Raw genomic sequence first — 20133 nt, 5'->3', positions numbered from 1 at the left:
TTCTTTTGTTTATCAATGCTGCTTACAGATAAATTTTGCACTGAAAGATATGTTAATTGAAAAGCAAAAGTATCAGCTGCTTTCAAATGGACATCGTTAGCTGTTGGTGTGTAACTGTGGGTTTGATATTTTCTTGGGCATATACAGAGTGACTGAACTGAAGGCAGGGATTTGCACGGCTACAACCTTTTGTAATGGTTGACCTCAAGCTCAGCCACAGGAGTTCAGTAGAACTTTGGTAGTGGTACTATGTATTGTAGTAGTATGGTTACAGGTGAGTCCTAAAAATATAAAACTAGTAATCTTGAGAAAAACCCACCATATTATTTTTTTCCAGAACACCTCAACTTTTATTTATCCCTACAAAACTCTGCAACACCTCTGAATACACTCAGGGTTCTCTGTATTTTGAATACATTTATGAAATGGTTCCTTGGGCAATATATATGCTAAAATACATAGTGTTAATGTGTAGAAAGTCCCAAAAAAAACAGAGGTGCTCTCTCTGTGGTTTTTTTTGTGGTGTTCTTTTTGGTTTAATGAATTAATAAATACATTTGTTGTTTGTGCTATCAACTAAGCTAAATTATCATTTAACCATGATTATAGATTTACCTTGATGAGATATGGTTTTGTTTTATTGATCTATAGTGATACAGATTTACCTTGATTAAACAGTTTTAACATAGCTTCAAGCTATGTATATGTTTGGGCCAGTTTGTGCTTTTCACCCTCAGCTCACAAAGTAGGTAGTATTTAATATTTGAAATTATCAATGAAAGGCTGAAGCAAAATTCTTCGTCACAAATTAGATTGGTTTAATGATATACTGAAGCAATAGATAATTTCATACAGTATAAAAGGTTCATGTATTTAAATTTTTTTATGCTTGCTATTAACCTATAAAAAAGGGGCTTGTTATATTGAGGTTGTTTATATATAAATGTTTTGACTAAAAACTATCTTTAATAAAAAGCTGGAGTAGTTTTTATCTGAGAAGATAATCATCAGTGAGTATTTCGCAGCTCCATGTTCATTCCATTTTTTACTTTACAGTTGCAAAACATTTTAAAATTCTGTTGCTTTCTGAAGTCTGACAATTTCTGGCTATCTTATTGTTTCTTGAAGTTACTCAGGAAAAAATGCATAGCATTTGCTCTATAAACAGGTTTGCTTTACTGTTCGGTGCATTTTCTATGCAATAGAGATTGGAAATTAGGACATTGTACGAAGTAAATATATCAAGATAAAGAGTTAGTTGTGTGTCAAATTAAACAGGACTCCATACTAAATGCACAGATCAAATAAAGCAACCATATATGAAGAACCCATGAAGCGCTTAAAGCTTGTGTTTGGGATATTTTTGTAACCTTCTGAGCTATGAGTTATAAAATATTTGACATCACCAAACTGTTCCTTTAGGTTGCTGTGCTGGTACAGCTCTTTGTTTGTGCAGAAACTAATTCTGGTAACATCATTTTGCTGAAGTAGCTTATTTTAATGCAAAACTTTGGTGATGCCCACTCCTGCTTCACAGTACAGAATCATTCACTAAACCTGGATAGTGACATCACATTGCTTTTCATACTTCTGTCATCTTATGCTTTAAGTTCGCTTTGATGTTTGTTACCAGAGGATTGAATCAATGATCTCTCTGTCTTTCTCATTATTTTGTAAAAACACCCAGTGCAGAAAATGAAAATGGCAGTAACAGAGTCTTAAAGCTCATGCCTTAGATCTTACTGTACTTCTGTTTGGGTAAGGAATAGTGTCCTTTTTAAACAAGTATGAACTCATTGAGAAATTTCTTATTGAAAATGGCCTTAAAAATAAGTACTTATATTGGCATTTTCCTACTCCTGTCTTAATATATCTATTCATAAAGTGAGAAGTAGGTGGTTTTTAGAAACACAAAACACTGCAGCTGTCATTGTGGTCAAGTGCACAGAAAACCAGCTTAAAAACCCCTCAGTCCTCATAATCTCTGAACTGCACATAGGAATGGCATTGTTTTGGGTAAAAGTTATTTGCAAGTTAACTGGCTCTCTAGTTGTTGTTACTAACCTGACTTGATGAATGGTTCTGATCTCTAGAAATGTATCTGAAGGTATAGTTTATATTACTGAAGAAGAAAGCAACTTAGTCCTAGGAATGAATAGAAGAATGCAATCATTGGTTCAGTTCTCTGTTCTGTATGATGCATGATCAACTGTGATGTGACTTTGCTGCTCTGAGTGTCTGTAGCCATTACAGCAGTTCTGACTCTGCAACTGTTCTTGATGTTACAGTGGACTAAAGAGGATGGACATAGAACTGCCACCTCTGCTGTCCCTAATCTGTTTGTTCCATTGAACACCAATCCAAAGGAGGTCCAAGAAATGAGGAACAAGGTTTGTAATAGCAGTAAAATAACTTCTTTTTTTGGTCATCACCACAATTCAGTTGTCTACTTGTAATGAACTAACTTACTTTGCTAGAATGACATTTTGGAGGCTCAATAACACAAGTTCTGGTGTTGTCCTTTCCCTTTATAACTAAATAATGAAACAATTCTTAAGTGTCCTGAACTCCTCTTGGAAAAAAGTTGGTATTTCTGTTCACTATATGAAGATGTTTTTCTAAGACTAATTTTTCTTAGACCAGGTGCTGGGTACCTCTGAGACAGCCAGTCCTGAGTTTATGGTAGTAATTCTGTACCCTGAGATCATAGTTTTACATTAGTGACCTGTTTTCCTGTTTTGGTAATACCTGTTGGAATTTTGTGGCCTAGACAAAGTAGTCTATAGATCTCGCTCCATATTTCAGTGTACTGTATATATGCTGTGATTGTTGCAGACTCTTTTTTTTGTCTTTGGAACTCGAAGTTAATCTTTTTGAAGTGAGCTTGCAGTTAATTTTCCTGGTTTTGAATTTCAGATCTTCTTGTCCAATCTACCAATAGGAAAGCACTGAATGGATTGGGTTTTTTTCCACTTTATTTCTTTTACAGTATAAATTATGCCCTGGTATCCTGTTAATATTAAACTTGTTCTGGATTGTTTTGATACCTCTAACTGATAGCCTTATGGTACATGGGAATTAACATTCTGTCAAAGAAAGGCTGTGTGCAGGGATACTAGCAGGAGTCTAAAACAATTTGTATATGGCTGACAGAACTTATGCTTGGCACTGTAAAATAATAACCACCTGAAATGAGAATTACTGTGAAATTTCCAAGCAGTTTTTGTGTTTCAAACACAAATCTTGCTTTATTAAAAACTATGAATGAAGTGACTAAGAGAATAAGTCTTCAAATTTTATACTTTCTCAGTGATGAGAAGGGGAGTAAATTAGAAACAAGTGAAAAAGATGGGGGAGCCTTGTGCTTTCTGAGATACCAAGTATTAATAATACTTCTTGTTTGTGTATTTGTATGCATATATTTTTTATAAAGTCAATGTCCTTTTTAGTTGTAGAGGTCTTTTAAGATGTGTGCTTTTCTTCATTTATCTTGGAACAAGAACTAGAATATTTTAGAAATAAATTTTGAGTCAGTTGTTATGAATTCTTTACCACTGAAGGATATCTAATTTAAATAGACAATACTTCGGTTTAGAGCTCTGATTTCTGTCCCCATCTTTTGTATTGAAATAACTGGGAGGTATTTAGGATGCAGCAAAAGGGTGTTCTAGAGAACTCCAGAGTGTCAGTTTATCCACAGAGAAATTATTGTATGTCCTTTTGAGGATATTGTCCTGACTAGATGCAAAAATGGAAAGTTGTGCAGTGTTTTACAGTAAATTCTATATGAAGATGAAATCGTGGTGCCATATCACTAACTAATGGCTAATGACAGGAATCTGCAACTGACTGGTCAGGTAGAATAGACAGAAAAACACAGAGGTAATACTTCTATTGACTTTTCACAAACTGGAGTTATCTGTTACCTGTTTTACCATGACCTAGTACTGAAAAGCAAAGGACAGCACCTTCTGTGGTACTTAAAGACTAAATTTTGAGAAATGTCAGGAAACAGCCAGGAACCTGAACATTTACATTCAAGTGGTGTTTATAAGCTCAGCTTCATTTGACAGCCCTGTGGCTACAGCAGTTAGCACTGGTTGTTGCCTGTTGGCAGGTTCACTCACCCCTTTTTCGAACACAAAAATATGATCAACTTTTCTCTGTTGTTCATGTGATTGTTGTTCATTCTGCTGCTTTCCTTTACAGATCCGAGAACAAAATTTGCAGGATATTAAAACAGCAGGCCCTCAGTCACAGGTTCTTTCTGGGGTAGTTGTGGACAGGAGCCTTGTACAGGTGAGAGTATTCAATTCCTGAAACTATTAGCTTAATCTAGACTGTCTTCTGCTTTCACCTAATATATCACTATGAAATTATTCTTTAATTGGCAGAGAGTAACTGTTTATAAGGTAAGTCTTAGAGGTAACACCATTGTCTTTGCAAGAGTGCTCAGGGTCAGAAATTTAGAGGCTGCAGCCATGTAGCCCAAGCATGTCTGTGGAGGATGCTTCTTGGTTTTTTTTGCTGAATGTAATGCATGAAATTCAGAAGCCTTATTTATATGGGTTAGATTCTTGTTTAAAACTAGTTGAGCTTTGTGACAACTTTTTGTTTCTTTGATTTCTGAGTTTATGTATCTTGAAGGATTAATACTGGGCACACCAGGCTCACTGTGGGGCAGTAGTGTTTCATGTTAAATACGGGATTTCATGCTTCATAATATTTTATTTGAAGAGCAGTTTGGGAAAAATGCTATTACATCAATGAAACTTAAAAGCAGTATATGTGGATATACAAAAGACTATAAATCATAGCTTCAAGTAAAGTAAGAATTAGAGCTGTACAGTTATACTGTATAGCCGAATAAAGCTTTTTATATCCAAGTACTTTCAGCTGCCCCAGATAAGTATTTTCTGATAATACTTTTTAAAGATTGGCAAGTCTTATCATGACCACAGCATTATTTATGTTGGGTGTCATAATGTGTGCATGTCAATTCACTGTCATATGCAATTTCATCTACCAGTTTCTGTTTCTTTGCATGTTTTTAGCAAGCATCACAATGCTTTCGGTTGATGTTGTAAAGCCCAGGCTCGGTTTGCTCTGTTTACTCAATTTACTGTTGCAGGATGCTCCCCTCTCAGACTGTACGGAATCTATTGAAGGGCTCGATCTCACAGAGCAGGCCTTTAGTCCCGCTAAATCTCTGTCTGTTAGAAAGGTACTGCCCTGTCATACTGCTCTAAATACTGTTGTTCACCCTTCATTTAACCTCTCCTTACCCTGACCTTTTTCCTCTGTAAGAAATGATTTGGCTAGAAAATTTTAAAAAATGAAAATAGATGGATCTTCAAATTTTGTATATGCGATGATGCAAACAGTCACTTTACTCTGTTAAGAGTGTCTTAAGGGTCTTGATCGTTGTCTGTAGAAGCTGGTGAGGAAACACTTGATGTTAAGGTGCTGATCAGGTCCTGCATATAGAGGATTTCTTTATGCATGCTGTTAGTCTTGAATTATTCTAATTTGAGATCAATTTAGAATTAGCTTAATCTCAGCCTGATTATATCAGTGTAATTCTGAGGATACTCTGTGTGTTATGTGACAAACACTGTCAACTCTTGATCCCAGAGCACTGGACAACTGGCTTCCTTCATACTTCCTGCAGTTAGATACAAGAGTTGCTAAGTAATGCCCTACAGGTGCAAAATCAATTGTCTTTCACACTTGTAGTTATGTTTGTGCTTGCATGATGTTCATTAAATACAGAGTAAGTTCAAGAAGTGTGAGCATGTTGTGGTGGGCAGTCCTTGGGGCTGGCTGAATGGAGCAGCTGTACACTGCAAATAACATTTCTTAGAGCACATCTAGTGTGGAAGCACAGTGTGTAAATAAGCATCAGTGCCTCCTCTGCTCCAGTGTTTTACCTAAAAGATTCTTAAATCTTGGTTTTAGGTCGTGCCTAAATGCCTCATTATCAAAATAGCTTTTTCATGAAAAAAGTACAGAATACTTTGAATTACACCATTGTTGGAAACCCTGTGGTTTTATAACTCTTTCTAAAGTGTAATGAGCCAGTTTGTGTTATAGATACTTGAATCTTACTAAGAATATGATGGTCATATTTTTCACGTTGCAGTTTGTTTTGTCCATATTCTGAAAGGAATAATAATAAAACACTATTTCTGGGTTGAAGACAAAAAGTAAAATAAAGCCAAATTCTTTCAGGCAGTGCATGGCTTTTATTTTCCACTTAATAATACCTTCAAAGTGAAAAATTACTTTTATGATAATTATCATAACACAGGTCTTTTTCAACAGTGATATATTTCAAGTATTATGTTCAAACAATGACATAGCTTTTTTCTAAAAGTAGTTAGATAGTTTACATGCATTTTCACAGATGGCAGAGAACCAAGAAATGGTCTGTTGATTGTGATTTTGTCTAGTAGTATCCTGTTAGGGTTTAGGTGTCCAAATTGTTTCCATTTTTTGTGGTGTCATGAAAATGCTTTCTGCCTGAAATAGTGTGTAAAATTAGATCACAATGTAAATTACAAGAGTAATTATGAAATAGAAGTGGCCTATTTCATAATCTTTATTATTTTAACATGGATTGTAACCCAAATGCTTAATAATTTCCTGTTTGGGGGGGAAAAAAATAACCCAAGAAACAAAACCAAAACAAACAAAAAAACCCCAAACCAAACAACCTCCTAAAAAAATGTCACCCAAACCAGAAAATCCAATGAACCCAAAAATAACAGCAACAAAAGACAACTACTAGAGAAATTTCCTTGAAAGATTCTGCCATAAAACAATTGTGTTTTGTGGAACAAAGGAAGTGTAAGCAATCTTATGATGCCCACACCTGAAAATGCCCCACCTTATGAAACCTCACCTGAAAATTTCAATAAAATTGAAGAATCCTGTACATCACTGACTTAGGGACTTTTAGGTACCAGACAATTAGAAGTTCTCAGTTGACAAATTCTTTGACGCTCAATGACAGTTCATGTAAAAAGTTTCACGTAATTGCAGTAACACAATCTATTATATTTTCAAATAATGTTGAGATTTATAACAAATACTAATGCACACTATTTTGGATGAAGAAATGCCTCCTTGTGTACAGCATGCATGTACTGCTTTGAGCTCCTGTGCCTATGGCTGCAGCAGTGAATATTCATTCCATCTTGCCTCTTCACTTGCTTTATCCATGTTCTGAGAAGTCCTGGCCATGTTACAATTCAACCTCCTTGTGCATCATATAATTTTATTCCTGGTCTGACTTGGTTAACCAAGCTTCTGCTGCAGTCTTGGCTGATTGACAGGGAATGTTGGTTATTCTTACCAACAACCATTCTGCAGTCTCATAAGAAAATAAATTCTCATGAATTTTCAGTAATTTTAAACAGAAGGGGATTCACCCATTTTGGGTCTCTTCCTTTAGAATGGAAATTCTGTGGCTTTGTTCTTAATCCAGACCCTCTCAGTGCTGCCCCAGAGGTGGCACTAGTTTTGAGTGGTGACTTCTACATGAACAATACCTCAGGAATCTTGGTGTTTTGGATAAAGGCACTGCATTAATGTTAGATTGTGTTAGGAGCAATTGTTAACTTAGACCCTTATTATGAACCTCCTGTCTGATGGAAAGAAGAATTGGCATATATAAAGAGCCAGTTTTGGTCATATTTATCTCTGAGAACAAGGTGAAGTGCTTGCCTGTTAAATAATGGTCAGGTTTGAATTTTTCTCTAAAAGCCAGGTTTGGTCTAGAAGTTACAAAATTACTTGATTATATAAATTTCCATGTAGGAAGTATGAGGTCCATGTTTAATATGAAGGTATATTGCATATCATTAGCCATAAATGACTTTGTGTCTGTGGAAGTGTATGCCCTGACAGAGTGAAAATGCATTCTCTTCATTAATATAATCTATCCAGTGTTTCTTACAGTGGAGAAAATGCTGTTGATATTTGAGTGCATACACATGTGATCAAATTTCAAATAGTCATCTAAATACTTTTGGAATCATCATCAAAGTAATACGAGGATCAGGCTAATCCTAATGGGATCACTAGAACATTAATTTTTTTCATGTCATCTTATGTTGAAACAGTGTGAGTCTATGGGAATTTACTCCCTCTCTACAGGTTCTTTAATACTGGAAGTAACTCCAGACCAGTCCTCTTGTTCGGTTTTTCTCAATGTTCTTAGGAATCTCTGAATGGCATGGTCAGGTTGATAGCTCTGCAAAGTCTTGTCTATTTTAGTGTCACATTTAACAATTGGAAATATGTTCTGTACTGTCTTTTTAGTGCTTTATACTTTTTTTCTTTCTGTCCCATGTTTCATTTTGTGTTGTATATTTTTATTTGAATTCTTAGAAGGATGCTCTGTGGCCTATTCTGTGAAGTAAAACATATCTCCTTCTTGATTTAGAAGTAATGATGGTTTAGACTAATCATACTGGTATAAAGTAACCATACTGCAGAACTTACTAACGTATTACTATAATTTATTTCCCACATAGACTCAGTCCCTCTACCAGTATCATTTTCATTTGTGGCCTTTGAACAGCTTCCGTATTATTGATACTGAATAAAACTGGATAAAAAAAGTTTTTTTAAATAAAAGTTAAAATAAAATAAAAGTTTTCCTTTCTTATCTCTTGTATAATTTTTCTGCTTTTATGATCCAACACTGTTGCCTCTGATCTTTTCAATGCTGCTTCTCTTGGGTCAAAGCTACTCAGCAAGTACAAATACTGTTTGTAGTGATTGTGGGCGTTTCTTGTGAGGGTTTGATTTTGGTTTAATTTTTTTCAGTCTAGTAAATGTGATAAGCTTGATTTGCTGCTTTCATTCCCAGTATTTAACAGAGGTACTCTCCTAAGTAGGAGAACACATTATGCCAGTGCACCAGGCATCTGCAAACTGTCTTGTTATTTGTCACCATTAAATCAACAGGCATTCAGTAAAATTCTGTTTCATTAGAAGCTGTTCTACCCAATGATTCAAAGACATTCTTAGAAATTCCAGGGATACTAATGGCTACTGTGTGTCTTGTTCCCAGAAAACTCTAGAAACTCTGCCTGAGATCAATGCTTTACAAGGTCCTGCTGCTTATGCTGAGTTTCAGATAAAACTATGGACTTAGTTTGAAGTGTGGGCAAAGACAGAAAGGGAAATATAAAATTTCCATGGGCATCAGTTTTGTGCCATCATTAAAAGCTGAGACCTGTAGTTTTAGGGGAGTTTTGAATTTTCTACAAAACAATTAGGATTTGTACAAAGGTTGATGTTTCTCTGACCCTTTCACACATTATCTTCTGAGAAAAGCTGTTACTGTCAAATCAATGCTTCATGGATATAGTTGAGAAAAGGCTTTTGACATTCTACTGACATTCTGCATTTAGAATGAATTCTCCTCTTATTTTATGAAGTGATCTGTAATGTTTTAGAGATGTTTCTCTCCTGCAGTTCCTTTCAGGTACTTTCCTTTCTTGCAGTGGAGATTTATTGTTAGGCTGTTTGTTCTCTGGTGTTTGCTTCCTGAAGAGCAGCATAGATTCTAACAGCCATCTTACCTCCTTGGATTGCTCTAGACCAGATTTCTGGAGATCTCTCATCAGGCTTTCAAAACTGCTCTTGTCCTCCTTTCATCCAGACATCCCTGCCTGTCACCTCTTTGGTGCTGACAACTTGTCCAAAGCAGCTCTTGCCATCCAAAATAGCATTCTGTCTATTTGCATTATCAGTTTTACAGTGGCCATCCTGTGCTTGTCCATGAAGTGTGGACATGGGATGGAATGTTTGTCTCTCTTTAAGTGCTGCATATTTTTGAACTATGCTTTCTAATGCTTTCTTTTAAATATTGCTACAGGCAACATTTGAATATTGAGATGACCTGGGTCAATCAGTAGCCCATACCTATTGGCTAATGGAGTTCAGATATCTCTTCTTGATAATGAAGAGTTTGGGTGTCACCATGACATGGGGCACAGGTCACACACCAGCTGTTAAGAAACTAGTGTCAGAGTTCTGTATATCCAACAGAAAAAACCAAATGCTTAGACAAGTCATTTGAGAGATAGAGCAGCTATCTCCAGGCAAGCATTTTCTGTACATGAGACAATGAAAATCCAGTGGCTGTAGCCTGTACCATAGGATTAGAGAAGAAAAAGGAAAAGCTTTAACATTAGAGAATCTGATGCAGCTGCTTTTGTCCACTGGAACTTACTGTACTTAGAATTGCTTGTTATATTTTTATTTGTATAACTTTTTATCTGGCTTATATGACATAGGTTATAGATGTAAATATGCTAACTTGTACCTGATTACAGTTAAACTTAATTACTTTAAAATGGCTTATAATAAGCTGCTAATCTGGTATATACAGAACATATACAAGATGGCTTTTTACTATAACATCTGTTAGGTGTAATGTAGTAGCTGCAAGAAATAGCTTTTCTGTTATCAAAAAAATACAAAGCAAAACAAAAACCCAAAGCAAAATAATAATAATAATAAAAGCCCAAAACAAAACAGAAACAAAAATACCCATGAGCTGAGTTCTTGACCCTTTATGACTATTCTGTGCCCAGACTGCCATGCAGGTGGGCCTGGTATCATGTTTCTTTTGTGGTGAGAAAAAGAAACTTGATAAACTTTTGTGACTTCAAATATAATTCAGCCAGACTGTTTGGCTGCTGTTTGATTTACTGCTTAATGGTGGATATTCCCTGGTGGAGACCTGTTTTGTCCTTTATATTAACCTCCTGTTAATCAGATAAAAAAAAAATCTGCAATAGATTTTTTTTTAATCTAAAAGAGGAAAAAGTAGCATTTTCCAGGTTATGTTTTTGTTTTGGTTTTGATTGCTTTGTAGCTTCTATACCTCTAAAGGTTCTGCAAGTTACTGCTTGATTGCAGATGTATCTTAATTTTCTTTTGCCAGGGAGAACTGGTGACTGCATCAAAGGCAATAATTGAGAAAGAATATCAACCAAAAGTCATAGTGAGCACAACAGGACCAAATCCCTTCAATAAACTCACTGATCGAGAACTGGAAGAATATCGCAAAGAAGTAGAAAGAAAGCAGAAGGGACCAGAAGGTTGGTTTCTCTGTGTGTGTTTTTTCTGCAATAGACTGTAGTACCAACAAGTTTCTTAGTAATTGGAAGGTGGGTTACCTGCAAAGGCTGTGGATAAATTACCCAGCTTTTGTATGTTTCAGTTTTTCCAGTGTGAATTAAAAATTTGAGAAGTATGTTAGAGATAAAATGTGTGATCTAAATGTTTTAAGTTTGTCCTGTATAAATACCTAGATCTCACTCTAAAATTGTCCTTATAGACAAACTGGGCAGTAGGGCCAGTTACTCCTGCTGGTAGGAAGTTGAAAGCTTCCATCAAAAAGGTGTTTTGGTACTGGTTTTATTCTTTGTTTCCCTTGGCCCTAGATCTTGGGCTAAGGTGAGGGAAAGGTGGTGCTTTATAGCAGCAACACTGCAGGTTTTTAAGTCACTGAAATTTGTGGATTTGAGAAATACATTGAATGGAGAAGATACAGAATAACATTGATTATTGCTTGGAAATATGACATCTTGTGGGGACTTCTACCAAAATGGACTTTTTCAATTATTATGATAGATTTGTGCTATAAAAAGAGGCCATTGCTGCATCTGAAGTGGTTCTCCTGCTTTGCTTTTGAATAATTTTAAGGGATGATACTTAGAATGGTCATCTGTTGTGAGGTTTTGAATTTAAGTGATGCAAGAATCCAAAGTGCTGTTTCTTTTGCAGTGTGTGTTCCCTGCAGTTGCTTTTCGGGACCACAATGTAGGAACCATTGTGTTTGGTTTATGAAGTACTGAGTGGGGTGGGGTGGGATGCTGTGCTGTCATGCCTGTTTAACTGCATACCTTTATTCTCTCAGTAACGATGCCACATCCTTCTTAGATAAGGTATCAAAATATGGAGAGACTCTGTTACTGAGACAGACACCAGCTGGGGAACAGAGTGCAGTGCTTAGAAATCAGACCATCAGTGAGCAAAACACGTCAGATAAAAAATCTCTGGATTTGAAAGGGAGATCAAACACCTTTCAAGGAACAGATACGAAGACTTTACAGGATCGTGACGTATCATCACTGTCTAAGTCTTTAGATAACATTCAGTTTGCTGCTGCATGGGTTTCTTGTCAGACCATGCAGCAAATCATCCCACATCTAAATGGAGAAGAGCCAGATGGGCAGAAGTCCTCCCATAAGGAATTTCATACTGCAGTGATCAAAGCATTAAGGTCTGATCCTGACCTTTTGGCTGAGGCCTCAGGTATTACTAACATGGTACAGCTGTGCTTGCAATCCAAGGAACCACCTCTTTATCTACACCATGTGGAGATTCTGTCAGTTGACTCTCATCTGTGGCACTGATTTCACTTTATTTGTGTAGGTGAACTGGATGGAACAATGCTTTAGTGTTGTTCCCGATATATGATGTACTCTGTTAATGTTTTCCTTTGGATCTAGGGCTATTTAAAGCTGGAAGCAAAGGGGATCCTCCTTACTAATAACAAATACTCAAACCACTGTGAAATCTGTTTGGAATCATATAATTACTGCATGTTTTTCTGATTATCTGTGCAGTCTTCTTTTCTTTCGGGATGCAATTTTGTTTACTCCAAATTTCAGCAAAACAAAGCAAGCAAAAGTGTGTTATTTTGTGTAGGACTGGTAGCATATCCCCTCCTCCCTATTTGTTTATATCTTGTGGTTTTTCCTTACAAGTTTTCTTTATACCAGCAGCATAAACCAAGTCATAAATGATTTCATTATTTATGCCTGCTTAAAGAAAAAAAAACACCTCCAAAGAGAGCCACAGAACAGTTTTGTTGAACAGTTTTGTTAGTATCAAACTATCGCTTAATTTTCTTTTGCTTGTTTTGGTATTATTTAATATCCTGGAAGAATTTTGATTCAGAAAAATGTATTGGTATCTTTCTTGCATGGAACAAAAGGACACTTGTTTTCTTACATTCAGAGAGCTTTTATTTGCCTTTTTAATTTCCCTTTGCCTGCACCTGCAGAGCCTTCAGAAGATGGCAGGCCACAGAAAGAGAAAAGCCCCCCTGACCCCAGTTCAGCTCGCACTCCTCCCAGCACGCCGATTAAAATAGAGGAAGGTACGTTCTGCTCCCTGGGGGCCAGGGGAACCAATAACAGCATCCTTAGTGACTGACGCATGGGAGTACATGAACTAGAGCTAATAACAGTAAATGACCTCTTGTATTTCATTGTTGTACTACCTACGAGATACTCCACTGAACTGTGAGTCTAACAGTTTCGTTTACAATAATAAAGAAGTGTGCATTAATATAAAGACAAATTTCCATCTCTTCAGAATTGCCTTGTCATCTCTTGGTGTTTCTCAACTGATTTACCTTTTTGTACATTTTCTGCGAGGTAATTGCTCTTACTAAATGAAATAGTGTCTGATGGTGAACCAGACACATATCTAGATGCTTTGGTAAATCTTCTTCACTGATTGCACATTTCTTAAACATTATTGTACTTGGATTACACCTCAGTAAATAATTTTCCTACTCAATTTGAATCTAAATTTGCTTATTTGCTCACTTTATGTCATAGTTTTAACTAAAATGAGAGCAGGGCTGCTAAAGTTGATAATTCCCTAAAAAAAGGATAAAATTATAATCTTGATCAGGTGTAATCCAATTATTGTCTTGTTTCCTTTACCTTGTACATTGGATATATCACTTGTCTGTTAGTCTGCCGTTCACTACTTCATCTCATTCTGTTTTCTACAAGAATGGTTGCAACCATTCTTCTAACGTAACACAATGGCTGTGATGAATGCATAGATTCTCTACTTGTGCTTTTTTCTTCTTGTGGCTGCGTTACAAACAGGAGATGGATATGCTAAAGAATACCTGTTACCATAGTAAGTATCATTCCATACTCTGACCTGCTTTTGTGCTTTGCTTCACTCTTGCATCTTTGTTTACTAAAGTTTTTTTTTTTTTGTTTTGCTTTTTTTAAAAAAGCAGGCTTTTTCTGAGATGTTGATTTCTTTAGTTCTCAATTCCATGTAATTCCAGGCAGTTGCAGTTCTCATGTTAAAGCACACTCCCCCTTTGAGAGAGACTGTGAAAGTCACCTTCCGTGTTTCCATATCTGTGTGTCCGATTCCTCAGTTTAAAAAGGAATAGTCTGAAGTTGCCTGGCAGATATAGCTGAAACAGCTCTGGGAGTTTCTGCCCCAACAGTTTGCTGCTGCCCACACAGCTTGGGCCTTGTAACAAAACGGAAGAGTTCCTAATCTATTCCAGAGCAAAATTCACTGACATGGATTTAAATTTACCCAGCAGACTTCTGCATGGAAATGGATATGGGACTACTCCTAAGTTTTGTGTTAACTGTAGGGAATTCAAATTCCAGCCAAGGAATAACAGCAAGTACTTGGTGGCAGCAACTTCTACAGCTGTTTTGGCTAGCTCTGCAGGGCTCCTTTGGATTATACTTTAAAGGAATAAGGATGTTTGTATGTCCTGTTATATCCAAAAGTCAGTGTGTTTGTCATAGGTGTGAAAGTCAAACTATATTGTAGACACCTGTGATGTTACTGGTAAAGTTCTAAAACCTGAAAGTTCTTTAAAACAGGGAAATGTGTTTGACAAACTCTTCTCATTGTATAAGTTTTCCAGGACAAACATACAAAGCTTATTTTAGAGAATAACTGGAAGTTCATACTAGGATGGCTTTGGTTGGGGGAGGTTCTGATGAATGACAATGTTGTCAGTATACAACCTCTTCTCAACTTCGATTCATCATTCTTTCTATTTAAGTGTAGCTGAAATCAGTCAAGTGTTTTTTAACTCAGTTATAGCCTAGTTTGTATGTTTGTCCACATTGTTGTGTTGGGAAAAAAAAAACCAAACCAAAACCCCATAAGCATTTATTTTCATAATGTGAATTATAAACACACACCAATATTGATGTTAGTCTTTAAACTCTTAAGCCACAGTATGTATTTTATATATATATATATATATAAAGGGAGAGTATGGATGTAAACATGATTATTTAAAAAAAAAAACTTTTAAATTGTTGAGGTGCTGCTGAATTCTTAAACTGTAAATAGGTTTTGCAGCAAGAAATATAAGATATTTTTAAAGCTTTCTAGTTATGTTACTAAAATCCATCCAGTAGAGTAGCAGGGCATTTACATGTTGTGTGCTGGCTTAATTGAATGTGGAATTTGTAAATCTTCTGAATTCTGGTAAAATATTGCCCTTAGCAAACTAGATAAACAGATGTTTGCTTGATTCCAGCATGACGTTAATCTATTTATTTAGGATGATGGGAACTTGACAAACTGGGAAGGATGGCAATCCTGGGTTAATGAGTTGCAAACCCATTTATATTTATTCAGTGCTCAGGCCAGCTGGCAAATGCTGTTTGAATGCCTGTAGCTTCCTATTCTTTAATTTGAAGAATCTCTAGTCCCTTTTTTAAGACTTCAAAACTATCTTTTAAACTTAATTTAAAAAAATAAAATAAACCTGACAGTCCAATATGGTGCCTGTTCTAAAAATTGGGCCAACTAATGAATAGAATATAATATTTTTTACTTGGAAGGAACCTACAATGACCATCTAGTCCAATTGCCTGACCCAATTCAGGGCTGACCAAAAGTTAAAGCTAATTGTCCTAATGCCTCTTGAACACTGTCAGGCCTGGGGCCTTGACCAGCTCACAGTAAATAGGAAGCCTACTTCAATGTCTGACCACCCTCTCAGAGAAGAAACACTTCCCAAAGTCCAGTCTGAACCTCCTCTGGTGCAGCTTTGAGCCATTCCCACACATCCTGCCACTGGATCCCAGAGAGAAGAGCTCAGCAATGTTTTCAGTTAATTCCTGAAAAGTCAAATCCAAAAGCAGGGTAGTGGTAGTGAAGAACTGTAACTGCTGTTTCTTATTAATGTGTGTCTGCCATACATAGGCTAAATTACAGCTTCAGAAGGCAACTTGTACTGTACATAACTGCTTTCTCTTTTTTGCTCTGATTTAAATCCTGCCTGCATTATAACTTTTAAACTGCTAACTTGTGCATTCCGAGTGTTTTGCACTGGATACTAGTGTGTGGTGTTTATTTAACCTATTAGAAGTTCATGGTGCTCTAGGCAAAACATGTTTGTTTCCTAGCAGGTATTCACAGAACAGAGCCCTTTAAAATATATCAGAGAATTATTAATCCCATCTGGCAGAAGTAAAAAGAACACTGTAATTTTGATAGGAAAAATGTGAAAGTATCAAGTATTTTCTGTAAATTCTTGTGAAAGCCTTCAGTCTTTTCAAATTAAAACAAACAAGATCTTGAAAGGAGGAAAAAATAGTTGCCTTTCATTTGTGCCTCACAATGAGCATGGCCTGGATCTTGCTCTAAATCCCTCCTTATGTAACATCAGTGGGATAGATGTGGCACAGCTAACGGGACAGCTCGGCTGCGGTGCACGGACAGCACTGCAGGGAGCCCCACAAAGTGCTCCTTGTTGAAGCCATGCACAAAGAGGAGCCTTAAACAGAGCATCCCAAAGCACAGCGGTGAGTGGGGACAGTCGTGCAGTTGAGGGAGGAGTGGTTCAGTTCCCCTTTGGACATACAGCTACCACTGGACTCTTGATGTTCCCTTTTACAGGGTGAGTTTGGCTGTTGACATCACGTACAATAAACAAAACAAGCTGTATTGCATAACCTGCTGAGCTCATTTAATTTGATAAACATGGATTTTACTTATAGGAATCCATATCTTGCAAAAAAAAAGTGAAGCCTTTGTGATAGGAAATGATGTTTTGAAGCAATATTTGTTAGATCTCATGGAAGAATATTATGAAAATCTCTTCATTGGGATTATAAATTGGAAAACCAACAATTTAGAAATTAATGGATTTGCATGTATGAGATCACTGCAAATCAGCAGTTTTATCTCTCCAAAAGAAATAAGAATAAAAGTGTGGAATTGCAAAACAGTCTACTCAATGCCAATGAAAACTGTAGGTTTAATTCCTGCTTTGTTGCACTATAATATTGTGTTGTCTGCAACTATCATGAGTAAAACAGGAGCGAGGTCTGAACAGTTACATTCTTGCTGATGCAATTCAGCTTTATCTGTTCTGTGTGAAGAAGCTTAAAAACAAGCAGAACTTTGGAATATCTTATTTCTTCTGTGCCCAAAGCTGGAGAACAGCCCTATTACAAAGGCTTTCATGCAAAGTAAACATATTAGTTTCTTGTAGAGCGCGCTCACCATCCACTTGCCTCGCTTGCCCTGCTCCAGGGACACTTTTGTAAACTGACTGTCACTGTCTGTCCGTCCACCAGAGACACGGCAGGACCAGACCTACAGAGATGACAGTGATGCTGCAACCTTCAAGCAAACCCTCCCAGATCTCACCCCTGATGAGCCTTCGGAAGCACTCAGCTTCCCTCCCTTAGGAAAGGAGGAAGGGAGATGTGATCATGATGTGCCCAAAAGCCAAACGGAACCACCTGCAGTGGAAAATAAAGAACCCCAGTCCCAACCCACTGAAGAGCCAGCAACACCAACAGCTGAGGAGGGGACAGCAGCTGATGCAGGTAGTGATGAATCTCCAGGGAAGTCCCCGTCAAAAAAGAAAAAGAAGTTCCGCACTCCTTCCTTCCTGAAGAAGAGCAAAAAGAAGAGTGACTCCTAAAGGCCAACCCACTGCAGAAACACTGTCATATTTTAAACTCCATTAACCACTAGAATGTACCAGATCGTACTGAGTGTTTTGTCTTACTATGTAAATGAATGCCACAATTAATCCAACCAGCCCCTCAAGTTATGGCTTGATTGTTTAGGGTTATAACCAGAAACTCATGTCCAAAAAGGTGCTAATCCTGTGTGTTCAGCAGCTGCCACAGATCTGATCCCTAATTTGTAATCAAATGTAAATGACTTCCATGTGGAAGGCATTGATTCACTATTTTTAATTTAAAGCCTGCACTGCTTTGCAAAAGAATATAAAAAAGTCACAATTAAAAATAAAACACCCGTTGCTTACCACAAGAAGTGTTCTTTCCAATATTCTGTTCCAAGTCAAAAGTAAATTTCTTGAATTTTGACTTTTAGAGAGGATGCTTTTGCAGTGGTGCTCTCAAGGGGGGTGAATTCTTGAACTGACATGTAAACTTCTGCAAGCTTGTGAGTACAGGTTGTGGTTTGGCCAAGCTTTGAGGCTCTCCATTGCTTCTCCTCTCTTTCTCCCTTCTCACTGTTGTTACAAAATGAAGGTGTTTTTCACTTTGTTTTTTTTATAACTGGCTGGTGAAATCAGTCTTTGATGTCTAGGACTGAAGTGTCCATGGTGTGTTCCGCTCATGTTGTGTGTTCAAAGAGCCCAATCTTAGCTGCTTTTTTTTCTTTCTAGTGAATTGCAGTTTAAGGGAAATCTGTCTTTGCTCTTGCCTCACTGAGTCATGTGGTAATTAGGCTGTTAGAAAAGATTAAAAAGTAACTGAAGTAAAAGCTGGTGGTGTGGAGCATGGGCAGGTGTGTTTTGGGCCTTAGCACAGTTTTTTCATCCTCTTACAAATCCCTTTGTTGCACATGCAACCTTGCTGTGCATGAACCCCATGTGCAGCCTTTTGTGTTTGTTCCTTCTCACTGACAAAAATGTAAATGCATTACACTGAGTATTTCACCTTGTTTTATAGTAATTATATTTTCACTTGCAGAAGCTGGCATTTCTTTAAATCCTTTTGTTGTTGTTGCCAGCAGTCAAGTACAGTGTAACCTTAAAGGTGTATTTTCACCGTTTGCTAGAAATGTTTGTTTAATGTGCAGCATGGCAAATCACTCTCACCACTGAGTTCACTGTTTCCCAGTTATTGCCATGCTTGTGTCCATCACTAATTATAAAAGTAGTTTAAGATCAGGCAGGTCAAGCTTGTGGAATTCTCTGGAAAGCAGGTGCCGTTCCCCGGCCCAGGGCCGGCGGGGCAGTGACCAGTTCTGGTTTCTAGAATTTGCATTTTGGGTTTAACAGCAGCAAACCCCAACACCCCGTGGGGGTGAGGGCAACACGCTGACTCACAGTAAGTGTCTGTAACACAACAGAACATGGATGTAACCTTTTAGGACAATATTAAATGTTGCAATTGGTAAAACAGCAGAGAACTAATGCCTTACATTCATGCAGCAGAAAGCACAGAGGGCCGGGTGGGTGGAGCGGCTGGAGGCAGCTCTGGGCGGGCAGAGCGAGGCCTGTGTCGGGCTGGGAGGTGCCGATGCCTCGGGCTGGTTTTGAGCAGCGAAGGGGAACAGCCGGAATTGAGCTGTCAGCGTTCAAGTGAGAGCAGAGGGTTCGAGGCGGCCACTGGGACCGTGGGAAAGGTGACGGGGCCGGTGTGGGACAGAGCAGGCAGGCACTGGGCCGGAGCCCCTGGACAGCAGCACTCAGGCAGGACTGCATGGCACGAATGGCTTCCAGCTTCTGCTCTAACATTGTATGTCCTTGTACACTAGGAAGCAAACAACACTTATTTTGCTAAATTGTGTTTTATTGCAGGGTCGTAACTAAATGACTAATTGCTGTATGTTTCAGTTCTTTACTGAAGTCCCTCCATTTATCTTGACCACATATGCAATGACTCTTAATTTCTAATTTTGTAGTTTGTTCTTTTAGTTCTTTGTATTACAATATGAAATGTAGTCATGTATGGTATGGTTACACACTTTGGGGCAGAATAAAGTCCTGTATTTTTCTTTCTTTCTTGTATCATTAAGTTCTACTCACAAATAAAACTCTTGAAAAAAAAATCATGCTCTGCTTTCAAAACTTGTACACTTTTATTCTGTAGCCTCATTTGCTTAGTTTTCTTTTAATGATTAAGGTGATGATTAATGATGGCTTTCCTTCTCAGAAAATACTCCAATTGGCTACTGCAGGGCTCCCCTCCCAGAGATTCCCAGCTCAGCAGTGGGCAGAGCCTGGTGGTGGTTCCTTCCCCCAGCCATTAGCTGGGTCAGCATGGTGCTGTCATCCATGGCTGGCTCCCTCAAGGAGGCCTTTGGCACCGT

General features: G+C 37.5%; 1 protein-coding gene across 10 annotated transcripts in view; it reads left to right on the top strand.

Moving 5' to 3' along the window:
* Positions 1-19822, top strand: part of ADD1 (adducin 1) — a 62448-nt gene extending 42626 nt beyond the window's left edge. For 2 of the 10 annotated variants that reach the window (XM_053976810.1, XM_053976811.1), the window contains exons 11-17: positions 2289-2390; positions 4210-4299; positions 4395-4412; positions 5132-5224; positions 10967-11123; positions 13097-13192; positions 17412-19822. In XM_053976810.1, the coding sequence (XP_053832785.1) occupies positions 2289-2390; positions 4210-4299; positions 4395-4412; positions 5132-5224; positions 10967-11123; positions 13097-13192; positions 17412-17764 (909 nt within the window). In that variant the 3' untranslated portion in view covers positions 17765-19822. Of the gene's footprint in view, positions 1-2288; positions 2391-4209; positions 4300-4394; positions 4413-5131; positions 5225-10966; positions 11124-13096; positions 13193-13937; positions 13973-17411 lie in introns of those variants that run through there. The other 8 variants (XM_053976814.1, XM_053976812.1, XM_053976819.1 and 5 more) reach the window with 4 other exon arrangements.
* Positions 19823-20133: the final 311 nt, after the last annotated feature.

The sequence above is a fragment of the Vidua macroura genome, chromosome 4 (genome assembly GCF_024509145.1).
Source record: "Vidua macroura isolate BioBank_ID:100142 chromosome 4, ASM2450914v1, whole genome shotgun sequence".
Classification (NCBI taxonomy): domain Eukaryota; kingdom Metazoa; phylum Chordata; class Aves; order Passeriformes; family Viduidae; genus Vidua; species Vidua macroura.
Note: the sequence above shows the minus strand (reverse complement) of the source record. Positions and strands in the feature narration are given on the sequence as shown.